We start from the raw sequence: 14661 nt of genomic DNA, 5'->3' as shown, positions 1-14661 counted from the left end.
CGGGCAGCTCGGTGGTGTAGTGGTTGCACTGACGCCACGCAGCAAGAGGGTCCCCGGTTCCAATCCAGGTTGGGGCAAAGTTCGGACCTTGAGGTGCCGTTCTGTGTTGAGTTTGCATGTTCTCCCCGTGTCTGCGAGGGTTCTCTCCGGGGTCTCCAGCTTCCTCCCACAGTCCAAAGACATGCATGTCAAGTTAATTGGTGACTCTAACGCCAAGTGTGACTGGTTGTCTGTCTATATGTGTCAGTCTGGCGACCTGTCCAGGGTGTACCCCTGGTCAAGCGATTATGGATGAAAGAATGTGTTATGGACTATGATAGATATTTGACCAAGATGTTCTTGATCAAAAGAAGGAACTGGTACAAGACTAAACCCCTACTGCAGAAAACTGGTTAGAAATTTTAAGAGAGATTTATACTATGAAAAAAATGACCTCTCAGCTTAGACTGAGAAAAATTTTTTGATAGCAAGCGGAGGAGACAGATGTTGTGCGACAAAGGGGAAAAAACTTTTGGCTTTTGGATGTATAAACATATATATATACCTTTCTTTGAAAACTGTACAATCTGTGACCATGACTGTTGGGCTTTTACTTTTTTATGCTTGTTTACGTTTTAGACAGTAAGACAGTACGTTTCGTTTTTCTTTCTCTCAACGTGGAACGAAAGTCATTAGTTAATGCTTTGAAACCTATACAAATTCATATAATCTCTTTCAAAAATATAGTGGGGGGGAAATGAGCAACTTTACAAGAAACTAACCAAAAGAGGCAATGAATTGGTAAAAAGTTACAAGAAAATTACCTAGAAATTAGCAAACAAAAAAGGAAAAAAAATGTTTAAAAAGGGAAATGGCTTGACAAAGGTGATGCAATGTAAATGTAAGTAACTTTAAACAAATAATTATAATTAGTTAATTTTTATCATTATTTATCAACTTTTCTCTTTCAGTCTTTCTCTCTTATTTATTTTCACTTTTTTACTAAATCTTGGTTCATTTTCTTGTTGCCTTGTCCTAATTTCTTGTAATTTGCAGGACATTTGTTGCAAAGTTACTCATTGTCTTTCTCGCCATGTTTTCAAATGAAATAAACTTATGTCAAAGGACTAAACTTTTGTGAAAGGCATCCAAATGTAGAAATGAAGAAACTGATGTCGATCCAGGTTTTCAAAGGGTTGGTATGAATGAAACTTGTGGTTTATATACAAACTACAACACAATAAACATTAAAGTTTTTAAAAAAGTTTTATTCCTGATGCGTTTACGTTGCTCTTCATCCTTTCTGAGCTGTTAATGATGTTCCAAAGTTCCACCTACACTACTCAGAGAAGGTAATTCTGAATACTCGTATATTTAAAATAAGTCATGGGAACAAACTGAACTTTGGCTTCAGGGTTCATGCTGGAATTAAGCCAAACTTCTACCCAGTGTAGATACAAAATGTACAAAATGAAACATGCGCTGTGTGTGTGATACAACAGAAGATCCGTGACAAAGGGGATGTTACCTTCAGTGCCTGCTCCTTAAAGAAGGCCAATGCATATGCAAAGATGTCCAGAGCTTTCACTCGTTTCCCATTGGCTGCGTGGAGGTCTGTGTCGATGGACAGATTCTGATCAAAGATAAGATGTCAAAGTTAGAGTTGAATGAAGGATATAAAATCAAAACACTGCAGAAGAAGAGTAGGACTCATTTTTCATGAATACAGGGGATATGAGGTCTGCAGGTCTTTGTACCTGGTTCATTTCTGCATTGCTGCTGTGACTTGCAAATTTTCCCCAGGGGATAATATGAGGTAAGAATCTACTGTATGTATTAAAACACCACAGCAGACAGAGAGGGATACTGCTGATGGTAACACCATCCTCCACATCATGTCCTGCTGAAAATTATGGGCAGTAAAGGACCTGAGCCAACAGCCTCTGGCAGACATGCCTCCCATATGAAAGCAGACAGTCAGCAGTGTGCTGCAGTATCAGCTCAGCCTCAACAAACTGCACCACAATTAAGCTTGGGTGGTATCACAGTATTACGGTATACCAGGGTGTTTAGAAATCCTGACGGTATGTTTTCACTGCCCTCATAAATACAGGCACTCCTGTTTCTATTAAACTTATTGTATGCAGTGCACAGCATGAACCACCAGAACTCATTCTGCAGTCTCTACTGGTAGAGCAGGCAGCTGAGCTGAAGGACACAGCAACACCTAGTGGTGGAGGGAAAAGTTACAGGACTGTAAACAGCCAGCAGGCAGAGAGACTGTGGGGAATAACAGCATGTTTTTTACATCTAACTTGGTGAATTAAGGATTTAATAGGACCAAACCAGAGCTGGTAATTGTTGGAACAGTGGACATACTAACTAGATTACTTACAAGAGTAACCAAGATGGTTTGGAAGAGTTTGATTTACTTTCTGTCGAGTTTGAATGAAGTGTTTCTTACGATGAGTTAACGAAGTATACACCGTACACCCCAGTGAAATTCCTGGAAGGTATGAAGGTATGAAATATTACATGCTGCACAAGCCCAATCACAATACATGACATCAGGCAAGGTGAGAGGTTGAGTGATGAAGATGGAGTGTCCTTGTGTTGCTGTAACCTGGAGAACTGCTGTGCGTGCACTCACTGTGTGTGTACACTCTGTTTGTATACGTACTGCAGTGGTGTGGAGCTTCATTTTGAATTTTTCTAAATAGAGCCAGTGTTTGGACTCGCTGGGGTCCAGGTCATGGTAGAAGTCACGTGCCGCGTAGCCAAAACTGTGGAACTTCCTGTCTGGAGTCAGCAGGATGGTGGTTGGAGTCTTCTGATTGGACACACCAGGGTCTCCACCTTCCCAACGCCTGGGAGGACATCAGTTATCAGTACATGTTCCATAGAACTATTTCATCCAATATAGACCTATGGCATCCCATCGGGATCATTTTGTAGGTGAAACAGTTGACTTTTCACACTTTTCATCAGTTGAACATGCACTTAGGCGTCTATTATGAGCCATATGCATAATGAAGAGTCAATCTATATCATTTTTTTAACATTCACAATTTACCTGTAAACAGTCATTTCAGGCTTAAATCAGCCAGTATATTGTGTCAGAAAAGTCACATTAACTTCTCGTGCAAGCTAATTAAGCTGCCACAGTATTTCTGTACAAATGGAGGTCAGCTATTATTAGCGGTATCTCTGTTCCTTGGGAGAAATGTATGATGGGATTATGGAGGACACTAAGAGTGCCTGATGTGAAGAGGACCTAATTTAGGGATCTGAAAAAAATAAACGGAACAGAATAAGAAAAAAAGGGTTGATGGAGTATTTCTTACATCTGAAATAACAATTATTGTTATTTGCTGTTGCTCCTGTTTTGTCCCGTGGCATTTCTGTTCACTAGAAGTCACTGCTAAAGAAAAACATACTGATATTGAGCATGAATGACTAAAAAAAGCTACAATTAAAGTTAAACCACAGTTTATGGTATTCAGTTCTGCTTCATAAAGACTGTGAGGTTTTGGTTTGATGAGGTTTATTTGACAGAGACCAAAGACACTAGCTAACATCAGACAATGCGTTTCCATGCACAGTTTAGTGGAGCTACAGTTATAGCTCGATTAGGCTTAACTGTATATTTATAGTAACTTTGGGGTAGAAAACCGCCGCATCATGAACATATAATCGAACAGCGCTGAGCAAAATCTGCCTTCATTGGTTAGTTTTAAGCCATTTAAAAAAAATTTGTGTCAGTTTAAGTGTAGCCTACACTAAATTTACAATATTTTCCCTGCTTTACCTTGCTGTAAGACAGGACTTGAAGTTTTCTATCAAAAACACCTGACTCCACTAAGAAAAATTTTACTCATTTTACTCCACTGAAGAGCGAAGCTGTTGCTCTTCTGCTGCCTTCATGAGCTGCTGTGGAAGCTAAAGAGGAGCAGATGTTCAAATATAGTGTACACTTTAAGTGATGATTTTTTAGTGGATAAATATGTTTATACTTTATTTATCAGAGGAGGTGGCTGGCTGGGGTGTGACTTTTTAATATAAAATAAATACAAAATACCACCTTTTCACATTGTATGTCCCTCACCTGAGCCAAAATTACAAACACAAGTCCCTCCTCAGTGCTGACATTTAAAAGAAAATGGCTTGTCTGCTTTGTAGAAAACTTTCCCCCTCGGAGAGAGGCCTGTGTTGCAACTAGGAGCACATGCAGAACGCCAGGTCCAGTTACTATCCAGGTGTTTACATGACATAATAGCTTCCATCAAATAATCTGTGTGTTTTGGTCTCATTTTGAGAAATTAACACAATGATTTGACCTTTTTCTAACATCATGTCAACTTATTGAGTTTTTTATTTAAATGTTGCTCCATCTTGATTGAGCCCCAGATGCATGACACCAGATTTTCCAAACCAAGACCCACCCACAGAGAAATGAAAGTGTACAGTTATCTCTCAAATTACACACAAAAAAACCCAAAACAAAACAAAGCTGTTCTAATTTTGGCAGAAAATAAAATTTTCATGTCAGACCTCTCAAATTAAACAAAAAAGCCCAAAAACAAAGATGTTCTAATTTTGGCAGAAAATAAAATATTCATGTCAGACCCCTCACTGTGCAGTGATGGTGAAAGCACATTTTCATCCATTTAAAAACAAATCTGTTGTCTTTTGATTTGACCAATTCATTAAAACATAGCCATTTTGATTGCACTGCCTTTTTTAACTGTCTTAAGAGAGGGTATGCCACGTACACGTGTTGATGTGGCTTCAGCCCACCCCCACACCTCTCAACTGTGAGTGCCTACATTGCAGTGCTGTCCTACCTCATGGTGTGAATACACTCTGGCTCCTTCGTGAAGGCATAAGCATAACCGCTGGATGTGGTGCCAAAGTCAATAGCAACCACAACTACGAAGGACGGCCCTGACGGTACCTGGTCTGTGTCGTTCTGCTGTACAGAGAGAGCACACAGTTTGACAGGGTTAGGCTGTAAGAGATGCATTCACAGTCCAACAGTCATCAACAGCAACAATTCACAAGCCATCAGTGGAGGATAACATGGATCCAATGTAATGTCATGGTGTGACTATGGTTTTTGTTGTATCGTTGGAGACATTATCTTTGCAGCACTGAATCCAAGATAAATTTCCCCTATGGCAACAATAAAGTGTATTGTACCGTACCGTATCCTATCCTATCCTATCGTATCATAACATCAATCATTTCAAAAAAGCAAGTAGTATCATAAACACACACAACATCACTGAAATATGTACAACTTCTTCCTGCATGCCTATCTAGAGATCTGCAGAGGGGCGGAGGCATGGCTGGGTCATAGAGGATGTTCCTCCTGCATTTTGTTGTGTCCTGTCACTGTGTGGTGCTGCAGTGACCCAGTCTGATCCTCCCGCTGTGCTCCTCTAACATTGTTATGCAGGAAACATAGTGAAGACAGGAAACAATGAATAGCTAGCGGAAAGAGCAGACAGGCCATACACTTTCTTTGGGCTAGCATAGAAGGTAAGCAAGTGCTTCTGCTGTTTTGCTATTCTGCTAATTTATTGTCCCAACATATATTGTGCATCCGTTGCTAATGTGCATTCAGTAGCACCACACTGATGTGCAGATCATGGACGGGAAAAATAAAAAAAGATTTCTATTTCAAAGCAGAAAAAAAACCCCACATTTTTCTGTTATACAGCCTTTTGGAAAACTGCTTATTCATATACAGTGTAATCCAGAGTATTTATTTAATAATGAAAACAGTTTGCCAAAGTTGCCAAAGAGCTACATCAGTCCCCTGCAGGAAGATTTTGTCTGTCTTTGACGCTTGCACTGTCTCTCTGTCTGTACAAAATAAATAAAAAGAAACACACCCTTTTAAATTGTTTTTATCCTGTTGCACCAAAGTACTATCCGAACGGTGATGTCTGTGTACTGTTACATCCATAACGGACTCTAGTATGTGGCTCAGATGTAGAGCGGGTTGTCCTCTAATCGGAAGGTCAGTGGTTTGATCCCCAGCTCCTCTGGACAACATGTCAAAGTATCCTTGGGCAAGATACTGAACTCCAAATTGTTCCCGATGCCGTGTCATCGGAGTGTGAGTGGGTGTGAATTTTTGAGTAGCAGGTGGTAACTTGTACGTTAGCCTCAGCCATCAGTGTGTGAATGTGTGTGTGAACAGGCGAATGTTTCAATTTAGTGTGAAAGTGCTTTGAGCAGTCAATAAGACTAGAAAAGCACTATACAAGTACAGTCAATATACAGTCCATTAGTTAGCATAATGGGTACAGAGTTACAATACTCAGAGAAATGAGCACATGTGCAGAGATTATACACACCTGAGTGTGTGAGGGAGACAGCGGGGTGATTCCAGGGTCTCCCATACTCTTTGCAGGAGAGGGATTAGCCATTGCATCTGTAGAGGAAGACAGAAACATATTCATGCATTCATTCATTCTGCATGACAATGTCTTTTTCTGGAAATGATGTTTGACAAAGTCCAGGGTGTATTATGTCAATGACTAGTCAATTATTTGTTCACAAAATTATTTGTTGTTTTTGAACGGAATAAACATTGGTGTGACAGCAGTTCCTCCGGGTATAACAATAACTGCAGAGATATGAAAAATAATAAAATTAGTTTCTGATAGTATATTTATTATATGTCAGGCTGTTTTCACAAACTGTTGATACGTTTTTCTGTGAAAAGCAATACTAAATGTATACATAATCCACATATTTTGTCAGGCTGCAGTCACATGACCAATGTGCTGACGGGAGTAATGACACTAGCAGTCCTGAGTGGTCTTGTCGGGAGGCAGGTTGGGGTGGTGGATGGGTCACAAATATTCAGACTTTCCCCTGGAGACACATGTTCAGAACCCTGTGAACTGTGAGTGAATTTATAGTCATTTATGGTACATCCTAACTGTGTTTCTCTTCCTAACCCTAACCATAGAAATAACTGTACATTAAGGATGTAACATCATTAGCGGGATGCTAATTCGTATGATATAAGCAATGTTGTGTGTGCGTTTTTGAAGGATATTCTATATATTAATATCAATATCAAACTATTCTATAAGATTATGTTACATATGTATAACATATATAAATACACATGAAATGTTAACTGAGGAGGACAGGAATGCTGTCATGACCCTGTGGGCAGATGTCATCGTGCCCTACACCATCACCTATGAGTTGGCTGATCAAGAGTTTAACATCCTCAGCGCTTTCAAGATGATATTATATAATTGATGCAGATTGAGCCGCTAATGTGAAGACCAGTGGCTCAATCTGCATCAATTCAAATAAAAATACATTTTTTAAAAATGCAAGTTTTGAGTCTTGCATTGTACTGTTTTGTCTCAACCACAGATTCTAAATGTTCTTCTGTGCTGTATTTTTTTATAACATTTTTTATATAAATTAACTTATCATTATTATTATTATTATTATTGATCTGTTGCTCCCTGTAGGACTACACTCTGATTCAGACTGTGTGTAGAGAAAGTTTATGGTCTGATGGTGTTTAACAGGCATGTAGGAGCCTCTGTTATCTGTGAGAGGAGCAGTGCTGTATGTGAGCAGCCTGAACTTTTCTCTGATAGCTGAAAATTTAGTTTTTCGTTTTTTTTATAATTTTATTTATTGATGTTGATGTTCTGCTAGCAATTGCACATGTTCACATTCCCATGTGTGAACTTTAGACGACCTTAACAGAACACAAACAAAAGACAGCAGGAGTTATATCTCATGCACATAAGACAAACAAAACACAACAAAAACAAAACAAGTAGATTAAAAGTAGATTAAAAACCAAAAAAAGAAACCCAACAAAAAAACACAAATCCACCAAATTGGTATGGTTACATTCATATTGTTGGAATATGCTGTGGTGAGTTCCCATGTAGGTCAAGCAAAGTCCAGTCCAGCGGGGTCTTGCTCCCATATTTTAATGAAACCCTCAAAATTGCCCCGAAGGGTAGAGGTTAGCCTTTCCAAGGAAAGTATCCTAAAAAGTACCAAGTCTGTGTAGTATATTAAATTGGGTCTCTCTATCACTTTTACAGCTCAGGATAACAGGAGGACAATTAAGTTATTTTGAACCTCCAGTTTCACCTTCTTGTAGTTTACAAAGGGACATTCCTTTAGTGTCAGTAGGCCTCAGTTATTGGAGGCCTACCCAGATGTTACAAATACATGGATTGATATGGAATCAATCCATGTATTTGTAACATCTGGGTTCACCCATTCATATAGGTATCGTATTTGGGTAGCCCAACAATAAAGCCGCATATTTGGGACTCCTAGCCCCCCTTGGTCTTTACTTCTCTGCAGTTTACTTATTTTCATTCTAACCCTTTTACCCTGCCAAATAAACTGTGTAAACATTTTGTCTTGATTCATGAAAAAAACTGTTGGGAATTGAGTTTGGCAGCATTTGTAGGGGGTACAACAGCCTAGGTAATATATTCATTTTGAGCACACTTATCCTCCCTAGCCAGGAGACAGGTATGGTTCCCCACCTATAAAGGTCTTCCTTAATGTGTGTTACAATTGGCTTGAGATTGAGCCTAACAATTTTTTTAAGAAAGGGACCAATTCTTATTCCTAGGTATATTATTTTCTTAGGTGAGCAGTGGAAGGGAAAGCCACAAGGCAGAGAAAAGCCTGCCATAGCCCCAATGGCCATGGCTTCTGTTTTGGATAAGTTCACCTTAAAACTTGAAACTTCCAAATTCTTGTGAACACTCCAGTAGACATGGAATGGAAGTATCTATCTCAGCTAAGTATAGCAGGATGTCGTCTGCGTAAAGAGAAATATGTGAAGTGTCTCCAACGTCAAAGCCCCTGATTGCTACCTTGGTTCTGATGAGCTCTGCTAGGGGCTCAATATCCAGTGCGAACAAAAGGGGGCTCAGCGGACATCCCTGGCGGGTTCCACGTTTCAGTGGAAAAGAATCTGAGCAGTAGTAGTTAGTGATGACGGCTGGTTTAAGGGACCGACACAATAATTTCACCCAAACAATAAAGTCGCCACCTACATTAAATCTCTCCATAGTGTAAAAAAGGAAGGGACATTCAACCCTATCAAAGGCTTTTAATTAATTGAGAGATACTACCAAGCCCTGTATATCTTTATCACTAGCTTGCTGTATTACGTTTAAAAGCCTCCTAATATTGTTAAAGGAGTTCTTCCCTTAATGAAGCCTGTTTGATCAGGTTTTACCAGTATTGTGATCAGCGGTTCACGTCTCAAAGTTAAAACCTCAGCCAAGATTTTTGCATCTTCATTTATGAGTGATACAGGCCTGTAAGACGCAGAGTCTTCAGTATCCTTGTTTTTTTTTTTTTTTAATCAAGCATATGTTGGCTAGTGACATTGTGTCCGGCAAGCTATGGGCAGTGTTAAAGCTGTAATCAAAGGTCCTAGCTAGGTAAGAGGGGAGCCTATTCTTAAACGCCTTAAACCATTCCACTGGAAACCCGTCTGGGCCCGGAGCTTTCCCACTGTGCATTAAGGCAATTGCCTCTAATATTTCTCTCTCCTGAACTGGTTTCCCTTATGTATTCTTCTGATCTACTGTCAATGTTGGTAATTTAATTTTTGAAAAGAATTTGTCAAGTTCCTCTTTGGTGCTTTTTTTTCCCGATTTATATAGGGACAAAATGTATCTTCCCTTCAGCGTCCCTAACACCTGCTATGGTGTTGGAGTTTTGTTTCTGGTTAAGTAGGCGTGCCAAATACTTACTAGGTTTTTTCCCATGTTCATACAGTCTTTGCTGTTGATAAAATAATGTGTGTTAGCCTAACTGGATTCATAAAAATAGAAAAAAAAAACATCTTAATAAAAAGTCATGACTAAAAGTTGACTAGAATGTGAATTTAAGTTTGAGTTTTGGTTGAGTACAACTAGATGAAAGCTATGAAGGATGAAAATTACTAAAATGTGACTAAAACTGTGTTTTTGTCTCAAGACTAAGACTAAAGTCATTTTTATAGATAATAGTTTGGGGACTCGGTTCAATTGGTGGGGGTGAAACTGAAACATTGTTGCAATTCAAGTTGGTTTGGTTTAGGCTTCACTTTGTCAAATAAACCGAGAGGAGCAAACATGGGGTTCTACTGACAGGTGACTGTTGATAAGACAGTTTTTGTGATTGACAGAAGTTCATGCAGCACTTTAATGCTTATAGAGAGTTTATATTTATGTTCTTTGGTTTCGCGAGCTCTTGAAGAAATTATGAAACTGACTGCAAGCATTATTAGGCGGCTTTATTATACCTCATTCCCACCACAATTAGTGGGTGCACGTAGGTTTTTTAAACATGGTTAAGCCTGCTGAATGTCTGTATTCCCACTGCCACATTTATCGCTTGAGAGCTAGTTGGACTTTCTGTCAGCTGGCGTGTGTGTGTGTGTGTGCGTGTGCAGGTTGTCTTGTTGGGGAGTTGGTGTGACGTCACAAACAGGCAGGAGAACAGGTAAACAGTAGACAGCAGCAGAAGCAGAAGTCTTTGAAAAGTATTCAGTGGTTTCTTCACATTATTTATTTCTTACTTTTTAAGTCCCCCTTGAAATTACCACGTTCACTTGGGTGTTGAGTGCTCATCAATGCTGATCGGAGCCGGAGGCGATAAAAACGCGTGTCTACTGCAGAGTCTTTTTACCCAAGTGTGAATGCAGATTGTGCACATTCCCATTACATTAAAAAGCCTGATGTTAGCGGGTGTTAGTGGGTTCTTTGTGCAGTGGGAATGAGGCTTTAGACTGCACATCGATCACATTATCAGGGCCACTTTGGGTGCGAAATCATAATTGCATCGTTGTTATGCTCACACATTATAGAAGACAAATCACATCATCATATGACGAAACTCGACCAGATTCCTAGAGAGGAAAGCGGTCACAACAGGGCTGACGGAGTGAGCCCTGCAGTGACACTGATGACAAAAATATTTCATGATCAGCAGGTGGATTTATTATTGGTTCAGCTGTAGAAATCCTACTAAAATCACATTTCTCCTATCATAAAGTCCTGTGGTAGCTTAATTTTCATTCACACCACAAATGATCCGCACCAGGGTTCACTTGGAAGCAGACAGAGACCTATGTTTAACGGAACAGAGTTTGCTTGTTTTGTCCGCACCAAGTTTGATTGAGCTTTTACACCACCCCAAATAAACCAGACTATCCTTAGAAACGAACTCTGCTCTGTTCAAAGCGGACCAAACAGCTCAGGTGTGAATGCGACCTAAATCTAAAAATAGCTGTCAAAATTAACACTGCCAGGAGACAGGTGTTGAATTTTGAGTCATTTTAAGGTACCTCCTTACCATGTTTCTTTTCCTTAAAACTAACCGAAGTAACTTCACTTGCCTAAACATAGCCTAAGTTTTGTTATGTATGTAACTTCATTGGTGGAGTGCAAATTTGTTTGACAATACAAAATAATACCGCTGCATGTGCATTTCTGTAAAATATCATATGACTGTTGAATGAGGATACTTATAAAATATTGTTCCATAGTAGATACTTGGGTGATTACATTTGTATCCTACTCTACGATCCAAACATCCAAAATATTCCATTTACTAGCAGATATTATAAGGAAAGCAGTGAATCATCTTAATCAAGGGACGAACCCAGTGAATATTTGACATTTTAATTTTTAAAATAAAAAAAAAAAAAAAAAAATCACACATAGTTGTCGGTCAGCAGCACAAGTGTGGAAAGTCTCAGGCTGCAAATGCCCGAGAATGAAAAGATGACCCCTTTCCTGGTGCAGAGCTGCACACCTTTACAATATTGCCACGATTCAAACAGCAAACGTCTGTTGCACCTGTCTTTAAAACACAATGACATTTCAATTGAATTGGAGATTATCTCTCCAAATGCTACCATCATTTTCATTAGTCTGCCTTAATGGCCTTCGCAGAAAGTGTTCTTTGAACGCACACAATAATAATACTCCATTGACGTACTGTAAGTGTCTGGCAGAATTGTCTCACGGCAGGACATCATGTTACCCATCCTATTTTCCACCTCGCTCAGCCTTTTCTCTTGTCCACCCCTACGGAGTGGATGAGTGGTCTGAAGACCCATAATACACTTTGCCAGGCAATTATGGTGCAGAATTACGGACCACCTGTGGCTAGACTCCATCAGGCACCATCCAGCCCATCTCTCCACGGTCCCAGCAGCCCACTCCCAAAACCACCTTTAGAACCTTGAGTTTTTATTCCCAACAATTGCTATACAAATCAAATTAGGATTAGAGAAGTAAAGTGATTGCTCTTGTAGTAAATACTATCTCAAGTGCTGTGTTGCTGAGGCGTTCTTTCTTATTGAAGTAGCTCAGTTTGTTTACCTCCATACAATAAGGAATTTCATTAGCAAGTTTTGAAACAGGCAGCTGTGCGTAGAGAGGCAACTGTTTATCTACAACTTCAATCCTTCAATATGACTGTTAATTCAATAAAAACATAATAAGAGATAAAGTCAAACCAATCAAAAGCGTGTACAGTCAAGGCCTTGAATTCTTGAACAATCCACAAAAACAAATATACGTGGACCCTGCTTTGTATTACTGTAATTTGTACAGGGACAGTCCTTGCTTTTTTTGGTTGAGAAACTTAGCTTGTTAACCTAACCATGACCCATTTGTTACTAATTTCTTGTTTCCACTGCACAAGAAACCCACGAACACCCACTAACATCTGGCTTTTTAATGCAATGATAAAGTGTAAAATCTATATTTACACCTAGGTCAGATGAGTCTGCAGCAGATGCAGGTTTTTATCGCTTCCAGCTCCAGTCAGTATTGATGGATACACAATACCCAGGTGAACACGCTCCTTATAGCTCCTTAATTGCAATGACACACTACCAATTAACGTCCATCTCCACCTAAGCAGCACTAAAACACTGATCTAAATGAGTCTGCATGGTTTGAAAGAGAAACTGAATTAGTGAGAGATACAGCAAAAGACGGAACCACTGTAAAGTTTTCATAGACCTCTGTCAATACAGCTTTCTCGGGGTCGAACAACTTGGTTTTTCAGGGCTGATAATGATTATTAGTAGTTTATAAGACCGATAAACAATTTTTGGAAGCGATATTCATTTACAATAAAAATGAAAATCTTTCTGTCAATATTTAGAATTTGGAGTATCACAAACTCCAACACAAAACAATTGTAAAGCTGCATGCAGCACATTCCCTCAGCCTCTGCTTGCCACTCTCTTTAGCATCTTTAACACTGCACAAAAACCCTGTTAACCTGTTAATGCAATCAGAATGCGTATATTCGGCATTCACACCTGGGTCAAATGACTCTGCAGTAGACACAGGTTTCTGGGCCAACTGATGTGCTGACGTACTGCTGTAAACGTGTTACCAATCATTCCCAGCTAATCCTCTAACTTGCTCCTTACTCCGGCTGCTTATTACCTGCCTGTGGTAAACTCACTCAAGTTTTACACAAACACTCACTCGCTGTCTTCTCCTCGCAGGGGTTTTTCCTTTTTAATCACATAGACATTCACTCACTGTTAGCTCGTTAGCTACTTTAGCTCTGGTTAGCAATGGCTTCTCCCTTCTCTTCTCCCTCTTCTGCTCTCTTCTGCTTGGTGTGTCAGATGTTTCATTACCCCTCTGCCTCCTTTAGCAATATGTTACTTGTGTAAGTGTAGTTTATTTGCTGCATTGGAGGCGAGGCTTAGCGTTCTGGAAGCACGCCTCCGCACCGTGAAACACCCACTGTAGCTGCGGTAGTTAGCAAGCCCCCTGTAGCCAGTGCGGACCAACATAGCGAAGCCTGTGCTAGCCGTCCTCCGGCAACCCCTGTGCAGTCAATAGGCTGGGTGACTGTCAGAGCAAAGCATAGTAACAACCAAACCCCACTGTTCACCGGGCCCCCCCCCCCCCCCCCCCTTCATGTTTCAAATAAGTTCTTCCCCGCTCAGCGACACATCCGCTGAGGACACAACTTTGGTATTTGGTAGCTCTGTTTTTTGAAACGTGAAGTTACTGACCCCAGCGGCCACAGTCAAATGCATCCCTGTGGCCAGAGCAGGCGACTTCGAGTCAAATTTAAAGCTGCTGGCTAAGGCTAAGCGTAGATTTGGTAAGATTGTTATTCACGTCAGCAGTAATGACACCCGACTACGCCAATCGGAGATAGCTACACAAATATGAACATAGAGTCAGTGTGTGTGTTTGCAAAAACGACGTCAGACACTAATTCTCTGGACCCCTCCCCAATCTGAGCAATGATGACATGGTTAGCCGCAGGTCATCATTCATCCGCTGGCTGTCAAGGTGGTGTACAGTAAATTGATGTGGGCTTCGTAGATAATTGGCATTCTTTCTGGGGAAAAGCTGGTATTATAAAGAGGGATGGCATCCATCCCACTTTGAATGGAGCCGCTTTCCTCTCTAGGAATCTGGTTGAGTTTATTAGAGGCTCAAAGCCATGACAATCCAGAGTTGGGACCAGGGGGCAGAGTTGCAGTCTGACACGCTTCTCTGGGACCTTCTCTAGCACAGTCACACACCCATTGTGTAATAAAAATGGTGTCTGTCCCCCGACCACTTAAATTGTTTAAATCAAAAATAAACAAGAGGGGAGTTGCACCAGAAAATC

The 14661-nt window shown here is 40.2% G+C and overlaps 1 protein-coding gene across 2 annotated transcripts in view; it reads right to left on the bottom strand.

Annotated features, from left to right (window-relative positions):
- hspa12a (heat shock protein 12A) overlaps positions 1-14661 on the bottom strand; it is a 62800-nt gene that overhangs the window by 20177 nt on the left and 27962 nt on the right. Inside the window, exons 2-5 of one of the 2 annotated variants that reach the window (XM_042502091.1) lie at positions 6345-6421; positions 4824-4951; positions 2660-2846; positions 1508-1612 (exon numbers count right to left, since the gene is read on the bottom strand). In XM_042502091.1, the coding sequence (XP_042358025.1) occupies positions 1508-1612; positions 2660-2846; positions 4824-4951; positions 6345-6421 (497 nt within the window). The remainder of the gene's footprint in view (positions 1-1507; positions 1613-2659; positions 2847-4823; positions 4952-6344; positions 6422-14661) is intronic. The other variant, XM_042502092.1, reaches the window with a different exon arrangement.

This window comes from Plectropomus leopardus, chromosome 15, assembly GCF_008729295.1.
Source record: "Plectropomus leopardus isolate mb chromosome 15, YSFRI_Pleo_2.0, whole genome shotgun sequence".
NCBI classification, from domain to species: Eukaryota; Metazoa; Chordata; class Actinopteri; order Perciformes; family Serranidae; genus Plectropomus; species Plectropomus leopardus.
This window is presented reverse-complemented; position numbering and strand designations above follow the sequence as displayed.